The sequence below is a fragment of the Perissodus microlepis genome, chromosome 5, assembly GCF_051167445.1.
Source record: "Perissodus microlepis isolate ML-2025 ecotype Zambia chromosome 5, ASM5116744v1, whole genome shotgun sequence".
Taxonomy (NCBI): Eukaryota; Metazoa; Chordata; class Actinopteri; order Cichliformes; family Cichlidae; genus Perissodus; species Perissodus microlepis.
Window position 1 is genome coordinate 23,430,156 of NC_140465.1, and position 15,021 is coordinate 23,445,176.

A 15,021-nucleotide genomic window follows, 5' to 3' on the forward strand; every position below is an offset into this window, starting at 1 on the left:
GCTCTGGATAGAAAAACAGGAAACCATCTGTCACCCAGTTTTCATAAGTATGCCAATTCCTCTAGTGGGATTTCCAGACCAAGGAGCTTGTGTTTATCCGCTTAGCTTCCAAAAATTGTCACCAAGCTGTTAAACCGGAGGGGTTTGTCCCTTTCTAATCCTCAATCCCTACAAATTGGATTCACACCTTGTACGTAATTCAGAGATGTTGAGTAGGTTGCCTGTGAGTCAGGGTGGATGTTAGAGGTGACACCTGTCTCCTTCAATTCACAAAGTCTTCCAAAGTGATTACGACAGTCGAATACAAGCTCCACTGGTTTCTCAGGGCAGAGACTAAAGGTTTGCATAGCGTATTGTATTAATGTGTTATATATATAAAGGTTGGGCTATATAACTCCATCGCCTGTAAATATTTAGCAAAGCGTAGTTAAATACACTTTTAGCTAATACCAAATCATGTAAAGACTATTGGTATTATTATCGATATTACAAGTCAATAGATACATCTGCAAGTGTACAAAAAAAAGACTTGCACGTGCAATAAATCTTTACTGTGACTTTGTCAGCCTCTTTTGAGTCTGACATCGTTATGTATTAGATACACATAGTATCTAGTTAGCATGCTAGTGAGCATGCTATTTTTGCTGTATGGCAACCTACATTAGGATGCAAAGTCACTGGATTAATTTCTTTTTTATTTGTTCATTGTCATTTTCATAGATAGATAGATAGATAGATAGATAGATAGATAGATAGATAGATAGATTTAAACTTGTTTTAATTGTTTTAATGTGATTGGAAGGTCAAAGCAACAATTTGCATATTCTAGGGCAGCTGGTATGATAAGGATGTGAGAGCTGAGCACTAAATGAGATTTATGTAAAAGCCCAAGGTAGGTGAGAAGTCCAAAAAAGCTTAGATGAATAGGGTGCCTGACGTGTGCCTAAAGTCACACGTAAACAATAGTTAATTGGGATTAGCTCTCTGCTTTACAGCTACAAGTACTTAACACACTCAGGTGGAGGCTATGCGAGTTGAAACGGAAACAGGAAGCAAACACTAACTGTTGCTAATGTTTCAGTAGTTCAAGAAAACACATTACTGACTGATCTGGAACGTTGTGTACCACATAAAGTGGCATTACAAAATAATTACACACTACAATAACGGCATTGTGTAGGCACTTCAAGATATCTGAGTTATCATAATAAGTATCTAAAAGTATTAACTAACTTCACACACTTTTCACCCAGGAGACATTATGTACCCTACATCATACATAGTGTTGTTGTTGTTTTGTTTCTCTGTAAAGGCATGAAAGGAGATTATGACTGATGATGTCCAGGGTTCTGCATAAAATAGCTCGGGGATTTTATCACATAATAAAGAAATCTATTTTATTCATGCAAATGGAAATAGACTCCACTAGCTTAAAACTAATGTAAAGCAAACACTCTAAAGGATATCAGGTGCCATAAAACTAAAACAATGTGACGCTTATATTGTAATAATAATCATATTAAAATGATGGAAAATCCACGTAACATGTGACTAAAATGCCTAGCAGAAAAAAAAATTTCAATATTTTCATACATTTTTTAGCTGGATGAACAGTAAGTATCCTGAGGTTACAGATGTATGAGACTGAGAGATCAAGGCAGCTTTTCTTAGAGAAAATAAATACAATTTTATGAGTTGTATGTAAAATAATCCTCTATACAACACTTGACCTTTATATAACACAGTCGTGGTAGTGGTGGTGGGTGGGGAGACATGTGAATAATAAATTATGTAGCACCTGTTAAACTGTCCTAGCATGGAATAAACACTTTCTCCCAGACCCTGCTGTCTCGTGAAGACTGAGGTTACTGCCGTGTCTAATCTCACCTTCCAGAGTGGCCCAGACACTCACATGCATCACAGATTACTCCCTAATGCTCTCTTCTCAATTCCTCTCCTCTCTCGTGCATAAATATCACTACTCATTGCTACTGAATCTAGCCATTTAAAATAAATCTTCAAAACACTGGAAATATTTCCATATCTCATACATTACACTTCATCCAAGCTGTGCTACAAAGTACAATTAATAAATGCAATCCAGACTATCATGGGTGCAGTGATATAATTTAAAACAAAACAACGTTCTTACTATTGTTTGCCTATTTTCCAATAGAAATAATGATTGTCTTTCATTCATCCATCCTATTTTAATTTATTTATCAGTGTTGAAAAAGAACAGAAGTCTTATTCCTGGATTTATTCGTCACTTTATTAAGTTACTAATTAAATTTTATGGTCAAAGTGTATTAGCGAGACGGTGATTCATCTGTGCTTTCGTAAGACCACAGTTTGTGGCGATATTGAATTATACATCTTTCACAGCAGTCATGTTGACATGACACCTGGGTTCACCTGCAGGGATGAGCCTTAATTACTGTCAGTAGTAAAACTTGTGTTTGATTATGTTATTCAAATTGCAACCACTGTGGGTAGGCTAGATATTAAAGCAAAGCAGAAAATTCCCAACCCTTGATGTGTAACGTGGCATTCTCGTCAGCAGACGTCTCCACCCACTGGTTTGAAGAAGCAGCTCTGTGGATTCCTGCAGCTCCTTTAGCTCCACCTAAGCATGTCGTATTAGCATCACTATTGCGCTCTTTCTATGAATATGTATGTGTGGGTGCATAGTGACTGAGGGGGGTTGTTGTGTAACAAAAGCAGTACTCCCCAAAAGTTGATTCTGTTCATCTGGACATAGCGTATTCAGTGGGAGAAACGTTTCATCGCTTATCCAAGTGACTTCTTCAGTCTCCACTGACTGCAGCTTTCCCCAGTCTTATAAACAGTACATTTGCATAATGTCTGAAACTAGCACCACTGAAGGAACAGTGGGCTGGGAGGTCAGTTCCTTGACCTTAGCAGTACTGGTAATATAAGGCATGTTATTTCTGACCTTTTAGTAGGCTACCCCATCTAAAACTTAAAATTAAAAAAGCTACATAAATAAATATATAGATTTTAGGTTACCTCAAAATATAATAGGTAGAAGATTTAAAAAAAAAAAAAAAAAAAAAAAAAAAAAAAAAAAAAGTAAAAACAAAACAAAACAGGATGAACTCAGTTTTGCTTTTTTTTGTTTGTTTTTTTTTTGTTGTTTTTTTTTGCAGTGCGCTAGTACCAGTACGTCTTCTGTGGGAACCTACTGCACATATGGTTTCACCTTTAGTGTGTGTTGTTTACATTTGCGGTTGAAGCGCCACCTGGTGGTCAGCAGTGTGCACACCAAATAATTAACAGTGTTATTTCATGCTCATGTATGGTTGGTTAACAGCATTATGGCAATGATAGGATTGCCAGCTGAAGATGAACTGATATTGAATCTATCATTGTTTTATTTCAAATTCATTTGCAGCACAATGGAAAAGTGTCATTTTGGGGAGTTAAAACATTTTTTAAAAATGAGGGAAGGACAGAAGTAGAAGACTTTAGGCATGTTTACAAACCTGTGTGGTGCATATTTTCTAAGCATGTGCTGTATGCAGGCCTGTTGCCTATTATATTGGACTTTTGTGGCTGCAATATTATCATTATTTATGTAGCGAGATAAAAAGTGAAACACAGAATAGATGCAGAGCTATATCAATGTGGCTACAAAGCTCTGCTGAGACCATTCAGATCTATCACTGCAGTTAAACACACAAATGTTGAAGCAGCAAGGTTTAAATACAGATCTGGAGCGCCCTCCAGAGGGCAAATCTTTGAATGTACCTTTATTAGTATATACAATAAGAAAAGTGACACTGTTTTTCCAGAAAAAGGGAAAAAATAAAAGTTATTTGTGAAATATTGAGTTCCAGCATTGTGGGGGGGAAACAATGCGGGTGCTGTATATGATGGGGAATGTAAATACTCAAGGTTTATATTTACCTGAAAACTGACATAAATGTACAGCTCTTATTACTTATTTATCACAGTATCTCACACACAGTGAAGTAGCCCAACTTGCGCTATTACCTCATTTAAATTATAATAATGTGTATTTACCGCAATAACCAGTTAAATTATAGCAACGGTCCCTGCATCATTCTGGGAAATTACCAATAATCAAACAATCCCCTATGAGCAAGCACTTTGAGACAGTGGGAAGGAAAAACTTCCTTTTATCAGGAAAGAAATTCCAGGCTCATGGGTCATGGTTAGCCGTCTGCTGTGAACAGCTGGGGGCTGAGGGGAAAATGAAAAGAAGAAAGAGAAAAGAAAAAAGGAAAAAAGAGCACAAGGCGACAGGACAAAAGACAGAGTAAGGAAGCGAGTATAAAAAATTGAATGACATGCTGCAGTGATATATAAACACAGACAAAAGCAGCATGCAGAGAAGTGCTCAGCGCATCACATAAAGTCCTGTATGAGTTCGAACCTATATAACTAAGGGATGCTTCAGGGATGTTTCATTCTTAATTATAAGCTTTATGAAAAATGAACGTTTTAATCCTAATCTTAAATGTAGAGAGGGTGTCGGTCTCTCTTATCCAAACTGAGAGCTGGTTCCATAGAAGAAGGCCCTGAAGGCTGAAACCTCTGCCTCCATTCCCCGGTACTCTATTAGGCTATGATATTACTAGGTCTTTAAGATATGATGGGCCAGATTATACAAGAGGCAAAAAATGTTACATTCAATTCTGGGTTTAACAGGGAGCCAATGAAGAGAAGCCAGTGTTGAAGAAATATGATCTCTCCTTCTTCCCCATGTTAGTACTTTTTATAGTATTTTTGACTAACAGGATGATTTCCAGGGAACTTTCAGGAAAAAACAGATACTAATGATTTACAATTGTCCAGCCTAGAAGTAATGAATGAATGAACTAGGTTTTGGCATCACTGCTAGACAGGATGTTTCTAATTTTAGATATATTGCACAAAAATGAATATACACGTAAAATATTAACACAAAGACTGTCAGTTAAATCGCTATGTTACACACCATGTAATAACACAATTTAACACAATATTTGTCCATGTCTATTAAGGGTTATATCCTGACTGCCTTAAAGGCAGAAAAACTACTTTTTTTTTTTTTTTTTTTACTTTACTTTACTTTACTTTACTTTACTTTACTTTACTTTTGTGATAAGAACAATAGTATCTACAAATTTAACTAAAATTAATTATTTTTATGAACGCATCAAAGCAAAAAGCAGCTTGATGGAAATTGTGGTTTTTGTTTGTTTTTTTTAAATGGAACTGCTCATGATCCAAACGATTGCACACACAGGACCTGTCAAACATGGCAGTGGTACTTTTATGGTTCATGTGCACTGGAGTTTACCAGTGGTTTCATTGCTGATAATGAACTGAGGAGGTACACAAGAGGGTGTCTGTGTCTTACACTTAGTCATACATCAACATTCCAGCATTCAGTGGGGTAACAATATGAGAACAATTTTTAGCAGGGTATGTTATCAGTGAAGCTTGAATAAAATATAAGATGATACATCCAATAATCCAGAATCCTGAGGCAAAAACAAGGAGAAAGCAGTGATTACAGCGCCATGTTATCTGAAAACAGTAGCCCAGTGGTGGCTCGCAGCAAGAAGGTTCTGGGTTTGAACCAAATCGGCTGGATTTGGCCTGTTCTCCACGTGCCTGTATGGGTTTCTTCCAGGTAGTCAAGCTTCATACAATCCGAACACTTGCACATTTGGTGATTCTAAATTGTGTGTAGGTGTATATTTTGATCGTTGCTCACACAATTTTATCCTTGTTATGGCAACCTTTCCATAATGCACCCTGGTTCTCACTTTACTCAGTATAAAAGCTGTGGGCATGCACTGTCTTGGATTACAGCCTGTTGTTCCAGTTTTCCCTTAGTTTCAGGTATTCAAGGAGTGCAGGTGTGTTCTGTTTTATCAGCTAAATAGAAGGCGCATTGTGAAGTGGTGTTACCTAACACCTCCAAAAATTTTGTCGCTTTTTCTTTTTACATGTTTCACACATCTTTTTTTTTTTTTTATTATTTATCATGTATGTTTGGAGTAAGTATGTCCTCACTCTAATATTTAACATAGTAGAATTTATAAATGAAGTCAGAATACAAGAAAAGAAACCAAATGTAAAATTTAAGAATTGTTACCACCAAAACTTTTGTGTTTTTCCTCTTTTTCCTTCATCTTGAGCTTACTGAGCACAGTAAATAATACAACACGCTGAAACAGCTACACAAAGGTACTATAAATGTACAACTAACAGTTCAAACTACATTTTCAGTTTAACAATGAAACATTAAAAAATCTGTTATCTTCTACAGAGAAAAAGGTCTTTTACTGAGACATATCTGATTGATGATCGGTTCCAGTGATCGATCAGTGTTGCTTGAGAGGCTGTTTTTCAGCCTTAAGCAGTGTTTCCAGCTTTTTTTTTTTTTCCACAGGAACCCTAAATAAAAAGACAGGACAGCTTGAAATGATAAGTCCAGGGCAGAGTTTCAGAAGATCATTATGTTTACTCAGAGAGTCTGGTTTTGGTAGCTGGACACTGACCAGATGATGTTTAGAGTTGTTTGCCTAATGGACTTAGAATATAACTGTATGTGACATGTATTCTTCGCTGCTGTAGTTGTATTTTTAACTTTTTTTTTTTTTTGTTCAGTTTAAATAATATATGATCCCTGTATTTGTTCATCTCTATCATCTGGACTTTTTGTCTTGCGCAGTGTGTGCAAGTCTGTGAAAGTTTGAAATGCTTCATAGTTTGATGCTTTCTTTGATGTTGCAGAAGGCAAGTCCTTTGCTGGCATGCACAGAAGCTTCAGTCTCTGGGTGGCAAAAGAGAAGCGTAGTTTTTGATTGTTCTGCTGAATGATCATATCATCATATTTGTAACATTAAGTAACTGCCATCAAGGGCAAGGTTTAAGGCTCAAAATCAATAAAAGGTACACTGCAGTTTCACTAGGGTTTGTATTTCACTGTGACCACAAATGACCTTACTTCCACAAGGTATACACTTTAATTTAAACAGTTAAGAGAGAAACAGGAACTCCTGACCTCAAATTCCTCATGTTACCCTAAATACAATTTACAGTGAGCTGCCTAAGATGCATCCAGTGGATGGATCAGAAGCTGTCTTTAGACTTTTAAGATTTTGTGACCATTCACACTCACCTTTTGTTTATTTACCTGTCTCAGTGTTCCTGGAGTAATGCACACAGCATACAGCATCCACAAAGGTACCATGAGTGTTGAGGAGAGTGTAAACAATCCTCCAATAGTGTATCCCCACCAGGGATATTCATAGGTGTTGTTGAATTTGAGTGGGGTATATTTGATCAGGGAGAAGAGAAATGTGCACTGAAAACATAAGACAAGAGCAGGTATAAACTTAAAGCCTGATTTGTATTCAAGAAGAGAAAATTCATATTCATGGGGGATTAATTTTGACATTATATGATGTAAAACATCCATCCATCCATCCATTCGCTTCCGCTTATCCTTTTCAGGGTCGCGGGAGGCGCTGGAGCCTATCCCAGCTGATGATGATGTAAAACAAACACTTATAAATAAGATTTCAAATTATATTCATTCACATTTACAGCCTTTGCTTTTGTAGTGCCATTTGTTTCCAAACACTCCTGTCAGTCATGTCAAAACTTTAGGTACAGGTGACTGTGATTATATCCAGTGTCTATGTATGCTTTTCTCTCTGGTCTATTTGATATAAATTGGTTTTAACTAGACATAATTTTATAACTACTTAAAACATACATGCATTTTTGATCCATCCGCAGCTGAATTTAAAAATTTTGCAAAGCTTTTTATTAAATCAACTGAAGTCACATTAGACTAGTACACAAAATAATATTTCACCAATTGTGTGAAGCTAAAAATTGACTTCTTCTGTCACATTTATGCTATCACAGTGGAAAATACTCCTCTGAAATAAGGTCAACATTTCAAATATGAGGTCAGTGTACAGCATGTGCAAGTAATGTCAATGAGCCCAAACATAGGCTTTTAATGGATCTGAGAGTTGATATCCTTAATATGTTCATTTCACAGACACAGCCTTGACTCTTAGTACAGCAGCCTTACTCACGTTTTGTTTAAACTCTATAAGTTAGCTTAAATAGAGGGTGGCCTGAAAGAGAGAGGCTCTAAAATGGTTTGTTTCAAAAAAAAGGATGACGTAAGGGGCTGTACTAGGAAGCAGTAAATCCTAAAACAAAAGTTTATTTTGAACTGTGAATCATGCAAAGCTACTCCAGAGTAGCCCAAAACTAAACTATGGCACTAAAATTAAACTATGGAGTATAATAGATCCTCTTTATAAATGCAACTCAAATTACATTAAATGTCTTCGAGTTGCTATGCAGTGTCAAAGTGGAATTGTTTTCCATCTGGTTAAGACATAGACTAGTCTTAGAACAGAAGATTCTGACAGGTTTCACGTACACTCACTTAACAGCATTTCACAACATTTCTAATACTTACAGTACAGATCGCTGGTGTGAAGTACTGCCAACAGTATTTCATAAAAGGCCATGGTCGATATCCAATCATGTCCTTTATATTGTCGTACTGACGATCTCCACCTCCAGAAAAAAAACATTGTTAACTATTTGAGTGTTTCCTCACACACACAAACATAATACCATATATATAATGCCAAAAATGATTTTGGTGATCTGGACAGAGTGTTTTCAGCGATAATGATATATCCAGATAAACAGGATCAACTTTTAGGGATTTCATTACCTGGATGGAGCATGGATCAAGACATATGTATAATGGAGGTTCTGTATTGTGCTTCACTTTCATTTTACAGAAGTTAAAATGAAAGTGAAGCCAAGATTTGAATTTAATACATGGGTTTGATACATGGGTTTATAAAAAGCCATCCAAAAGTTGCAAATTCTACCCAAGTGGCAACCTGTAGAACTGCTGTTCTTTGAGGCGAGCTCCAAAAGCGAGTCAGTCCCCATAGACCCCAATGTTAAAATGTCCAGTTTTACACCAGAGAGAGATTTTGATATTTCTAGCTAATTTTAACTATCATAAAACCTCATAAACCTACCATAAAATCTCTACTATTTAAGTTCTATGATGACTTAAGAAAAAAATTCATAACTCTAGTGTATAAATAAAAATGTGGCTATTTCGTGATACGTGGCTGTCATTTTTTTTTTTTTTTACTTAAAGTATTCAAATTATTTATTAATAGTAAATTAATGAAGCACTTTCCAATCAAGCTGGCTATATAGTGTTGGGGTAACCTGATACATTTCCCAGTTTTACCCTTTCTGCAAAATACGATCACATCTGTTTGAAAAGCTAACATGGTGTCAGCCAAATTGGCAGATTTGAGGTTTTTAGATGATAGTACACATGCCAATGAATGACTTTACAGTGTTTGGTCCATTTTTTAAATACACTGAATGATTTGACCAAGTTAAAACTGCTACTTACCGTAGACCCATCCTATGCAGACAGACTGAAGAATAGCAAAAAGTAGGAGGGTCATCCCACTGCAGGCATAGTAGTCAAACAGCTGGAAAATATAAAGGCCTCCCTACAAATATATAGAAACAAAATATATGACTGCATCTATAACTATAGATTCACCATACTAAATCCATATTCTGAGAACATAGTCCATATAAAAGCAGAGCAAAACATGAGCAGGTGTATCATTCTTATGAATTCTGTTCAATGAGATTAAAATAGTGCATGCTAAGTTTAGTTAATCTACTGTATTTCCCTCTGTATTTCTCACCTGTGAATTCCTTATGTTTTTATAGTTGAAAATATTACAAGGTTCATTTTTAAATTGATTTATTTTTTAAATTCCATTTTTAAATGATCAAGAAAATCTGAAAACGCTCACCTCCGTCACCATCAGAAGGCCTACAAGGAAGCTTCCGACATTAATTCCAAGAAGAAGGAGTCTACGGTGACAGTTGTTTTGAAAAAAGGAAGGATACATGTCCGAGATTGTTGTGACCAGTGCCTCTTGATATACAAACTGCGGTGATGGGAGAGATTATTTCGTATTACCACAAAGGAAACAACTCTAAGATGTACATGACAAATAGATTGGTATTACCTCACTATCTAATCCCAGAAAGATGACCATGATGAAGAAGAAAATCGCCCAGAGCTGAGGAAGCGGCATTAAAGCCACAGCACGAGGATAAGCAATAAATGCCAATCCAGGTCCTGCAAAAATGGAAGCAAAATATAGTCGTTTTCTCAGACAGCTCTTAACAGTATCACTCTGGGTTTCCATCCATACCTGATTCAGCTACCATCGATATATCCAAACCTTGTTCTTTTGCCATGAAACCAAGCACAGAGAAAATGGCGAAACCAGCTACAAAACTGGTTAAACTGTTTAACAGGCACAGGTAAACACAGTCTCTGTAGGTGAAATTTTTCAAAGGTGAGAAAACAAGCAAATTACAGTAATTGCAAAAGTAAAGGAAGAATTCCAAACCTGTAGCAGTTGTTGTTGTACTTGTTGTAGCTTCCCAATGATGTCAGAACCCCCGTGCAAACTCCATAGGAGTAGAAAATTTGGCTACCTGCATCCATCCATACCTGAGGGATTTAAAGTCATTTTGATTGGTAAATATGTAAGTGTACAAAAAAGTGCATTTACATCATACTAACTGCTTCTAGTAGTAAAAGTTCAATAATATGCCAAGTTATCGAAAAACGGATTTACTAAAATTATTTGCAAAACAACACAGATGTTCCTGATCCTTGAATTTACTGGAATCTGTTGCTCATTTAAATTATTTGTTGAAAATTAAGAACAATTGCATATATTCTCCACTGACTGAGAATAAGATTGGCACACACATTCTTTTCAGGTCATCTGGTAATCTTCAACCTCATTACCACTGAAATAAAAAATAAATAAAAACTATGATGCTGTGTAAAGGCTGGATAAAAACTAAACCATGCCATTGGTGAGTACAGGGCTGTGCACAGTAAGTGCAAAAACATCACATTCTGTGGTGAAACATGTTTACCAACATTTTGACCCCCCCCCCTTTTTTTTTTTTAACTACATGCTATTGTTAAATGCAAAAGATGTGCAATGCAATTAAATGCAATGTGACATGCATTATAGGAAAAAAGCGAATACTTCTTCAGTACTAGAGAATGTAGCACCTCAGGATCAGTGAGACGGGATGGGTCTGGGTAGAGGTAGAACATAATTCCATCTTTGGCTCCAGGTAATGTAAGGCCACGAACCAGCAACACCACCAGCATCACAAATGGAAATGTGGCAGTGAAATACACCACCTTCAATACAAGCAACTGTCAGTATTTGTTGAAAAAAGCCTGACTTAGAAGAGTTTGAATGAAATGAAAAATTAGTATATAAAGTTTGTTCTGCACCTTTCCTGTGGTCTTCACTCCATTCCAGATACAGAAATAGCACAAAACCCAGGCAAGAAGAAGACAAAGGGCCAGGTCCCAACGGATATTCCCAATGTTATCTATTCCATCAGACAGGCCCAAGATTCTCCTCCTGTTACAAAGTTTATACAGACGTTTATATATAAGCTTTCATATATGAAAACCTTATAAGCTTTATGGTATGGTCCATATTACCATACTTACTCCCAGAATTCAACAACTGAAGACACACTCTTTCCATTTGGGTCCACAGGAAATGTTTGATTGTGACTATGTTCAAAACAGCCATCTTGCATGAAAAATTAAGCAGGCTTGTGAAATGCGAATAACACATGCATGATGCAATTATGTGAAATGAATACAAAATAAAATCTTAGTACTTGTGTTCCAACTGTTGTGACAGCTCGCCCATGGAAGCTCAGCCCTGAACGATGAAAGCAGGTAGAGAAACGCCCAAGCCAGTATGATGATGTAATACATACCAGTGTACAAAACAACCACTTGGCTTCCGTAACCTAAACCTATTAAGAAATAGTGCGATGAACAATATCAGTTTTTATTTGATTCTAAGCTCCCATCAAGCTTAGACTTTAAAAGTTCATCTGTATTAAAAAAAAAAAAAAAAAAATCATCTGTACAAATATATAAAAATACAATAAAGTTGCACTATGGCTTTTTATTTAGGTCACATACACAACAACAATTTTGATGTCCTTACATTTGTTGTAATGTAATTTTACGTTTGTATTAGTATTGTACTTTCTACTCCATTATATTTCAATCCATCCATCAAACAATGTTCTTAACTGCTTATCCAAGGTTTTCCCAGCTGGCATAAAGCTGGGAAAACCTTTATGCCAGCTGCTGACCAGGGCGTACCTGGGTACGCCCTGGTCAGCAGTCTGCCTGCCTTTCAGAGATTCATAAACATATGAAATATACCATCCCTAGGGTTTACATTTAGTGATGCTGAGGCTAACACGACATGTCACAAAATTTATCTCAGACCCATTTTCTTTACAGTCATCGGGTCTCTATCCAATAAAGTACATTTGAGATGTCTGATGTTATCAAGTCAAAATGGATCAAAATCACTGAGGAATGTTTCCAGCACCTTGGTGAATCTATGCCATGAATAATTAAAGCCGGTCTGAAGGTGAAAGGGTGATAAATCCTGTTCTAACAAGATCTAATTAAAATAATAAAGAAAAAATCACAAAAAAAAAACTACCTTCAAACAATGGACAGATTTTTCTCCAACATGTTATTCCACCCTGACTGGTGTACTGACCCAAAGATGTCTCCAAGAAGAAGAGTGGGATGCCACAAGTGAACAAAAATAAAACATAAGGAATGAAGAAAACCCCTTAAAAACAAATAAATATCAGTAATTATTGATAACATCTAAGTAATGTGTATACACCGTATTGCTCAATGTGTGCAATTAGTATTGTTTTTGTTTTTTCCATGCTGAATTCAATCTTTATCTTTGGCAATAAAGGCTACATGACATTTGTTTTCAAGATGGACATAACAACAACAGCCTACCTCCTCCGTTTTTGTAGCAAAGGTATGGAAACCTCCAGACATTCCCCAGCCCAATAATGTGCCCAGCTACTGCCAGGATGAACTCCAGCTTGTTGGCCCACTGCTCTCTCTCTGGAGCTTTGGGCTGGGTATGTCCCAGTCTGTTCCCAGGGTTCATCACATTCATTTTCACAGTGGATTTCTGTTTTTGGTCCATTTCAGCCCTTTAACAATTAAGTTTGTGTATCTCAATATCTTCTAAAATAAACAAAATACATAGAATGTCAACATCCAGTATACTCAATAAAACTCAGTGCTGTTTAAAGAAGGCCAAAAAAAAAAAACTCACCTTACGCCTTAGGATACAAAATAAGAGTCACGTGAATGGAAAATGCCGCTGATTTTGTCACTAATTTTCTGTCCAGTTCTTGTTATGTCTCAGCTTTTTCTCCCTTTTCTCCATCCTTAAGAATGGCTTCTTGACACACACCCTTCCACTGAGACCATTTCTGATGAGGCTTCAGTGATCAGTAAATGGATGAACAGAAAGGCCAGATGCACCTCTTAGGTCCTATGTCAGGTCTTTGCTAGAATTTTCCTATTTCTTAAGGGCATGACTCTCAGATATTAATTGTCAGCTAAAGATATTTTTTTAGGTCTGCCATTTCTTGTTTTGTCCTGAACCTGTTTCCCCCCATTTTTTAAGGACACAATAAACAGATATGCCAAGTTTTTAACTAAAAGCTCTGTTGGTTTGAAAATACTGTGTTATCTTTGATATGTTTCACAGATTAGACTAAAGAAATTATGTGTGTGTGGTGGTGGTGGTGGGGGGGGGGGGGGGTGTATGTTTTTCTGTGACTATTAGTAACAAATTGCCTTAAGAAATTTTACATTTTGTTTTAAAATATTTTTTTTTGCTGTCTGGTATGTGTAGAAACATCACTGGTACATCCAGTTAGGTGCCTTTTTATGCTTCAATAGGTTCATGTTCAATAGGTTCATCAGACTGAAAATGAGTGAAAAAGCAGCCATTGTCCAAAGAAAAACTTTGAAAGACCTTCAGAAACCCTGGTGAACTGTTGTTTAAGACTATTTTTAAAATGAGTCTTGAACTAAAAAATTAGTGAAAACAAATGTAGTTGTTTCAGCTAGACATCGTGGCTTTATCCTGGTCATCTTAGTGTTGGCATAACCTTAGGAATCATGTTAACATATATACAAAGATACTGGAGTTACCAAGCAATGATCTTATTCCAAAAGTATAATATTTAACAACTTACAGCATCTTTATTATAGCAGGTAACGTGAAAGCACATATAATTTCCAATTTACTATTTAGAACAGCCCCAGTTTAGAGAATGCATGCATTGTATGCCTGCTCACTTTATTCTTCCTATTCTTATAATCTGTACTGAGAAACAACACAAGTACCTGACTATTTTTTACAAAGATATAACTTACTGAACTGGAAGGAAGAATAAAAAAGTATCTTTTCTCCTAACTAATGGTATTGCAGTATAGACGTAAAACATAGAAACAAGCTTAGTGGCATCATTTAACCAATTGTAAGAGTTTTACCAACACTTTAAACAAAAGGAAAATGTAAACCAACATACCTTGAGCAGCTCAGGCTGTTTCCCCTTTAAAAGCCGTCTTCTGAAATAAAACACCTGCTTCTTTCTAGAAAGTATCTTTGGTAAAATGAGTTTCTGTGAGGAGTGGCCATAGAGACTAACACAGTCTTTTCTTTGGAACCAGTAGAGAACACTGACACACACACACACACACACACACACACGTATGTGGTTTGGAGTTGGTTTATGTTTTGTGTGTTGGTCAAGATAAAGTCACTTTTATGGGGGGAGGGTTATCTTTTTATAACAGGGTAACATGCAGAACATCTGTTTCCCTCTTGTTGTTTTGTGAAATACATTTGAAACATTCGTTTTTATAATGATTAGTTAATCATAAATGAATCTATTTTTTTTTTTTTTTTTTGCACAGGTGCTAAAGGTGGTGCTACATTATGGAATGTGTTGTTAGTGATTTCACAGAAAACCAACCTT

General features: G+C 36.3%; 1 protein-coding gene across 1 annotated transcript; it reads right to left on the bottom strand.

Moving 5' to 3' along the window:
* Positions 1 to 5,211: 5,211 nt before the first annotated feature.
* LOC146387355 (sodium- and chloride-dependent GABA transporter 2-like) lies at positions 5,212 to 13,776 on the bottom strand. Its single transcript, XM_084928915.1, has 14 exons — positions 12,974 to 13,776; positions 12,657 to 12,791; positions 11,806 to 11,946; positions 11,630 to 11,714; positions 11,405 to 11,537; positions 11,174 to 11,308; positions 10,491 to 10,594; positions 10,290 to 10,414; positions 10,101 to 10,213; positions 9,882 to 10,019; positions 9,464 to 9,566; positions 8,489 to 8,589; positions 7,178 to 7,348; positions 5,212 to 6,814 (listed from the first exon to the last, which is right to left on the bottom strand). The coding sequence occupies exons 1-14, from the start codon at positions 13,167 to 13,169 to the stop codon at positions 6,650 to 6,652; spliced, it is 1,845 nt and encodes a 614-aa protein (XP_084785041.1). The 5' UTR covers positions 13,170 to 13,776; the 3' UTR covers positions 5,212 to 6,649.
* Positions 13,777 to 15,021: the final 1,245 nt, after the last annotated feature.

Excerpts from the sequence above, each read along its gene's own strand:
- LOC146387355 (XM_084928915.1), bottom strand. The coding sequence starts at position 13,169 with ATGGACCAAAAACAGAAATCCACTGTGAAAATGAATGTGATGAACCCT. Across the intron at positions 11,715-11,805 it reads TCACAACAGTTGGAACACAA|ATGGCTGTTTTGAACATAGT; the intron begins GTACTAAGATTT and ends TTTTCATGCAAG. Across the intron at positions 8,590-9,463 it reads CTGCATAGGATGGGTCTACG|GTGGAGATCGTCAGTACGAC; the intron begins GTAAGTAGCAGT and ends TTTTTTCTGGAG.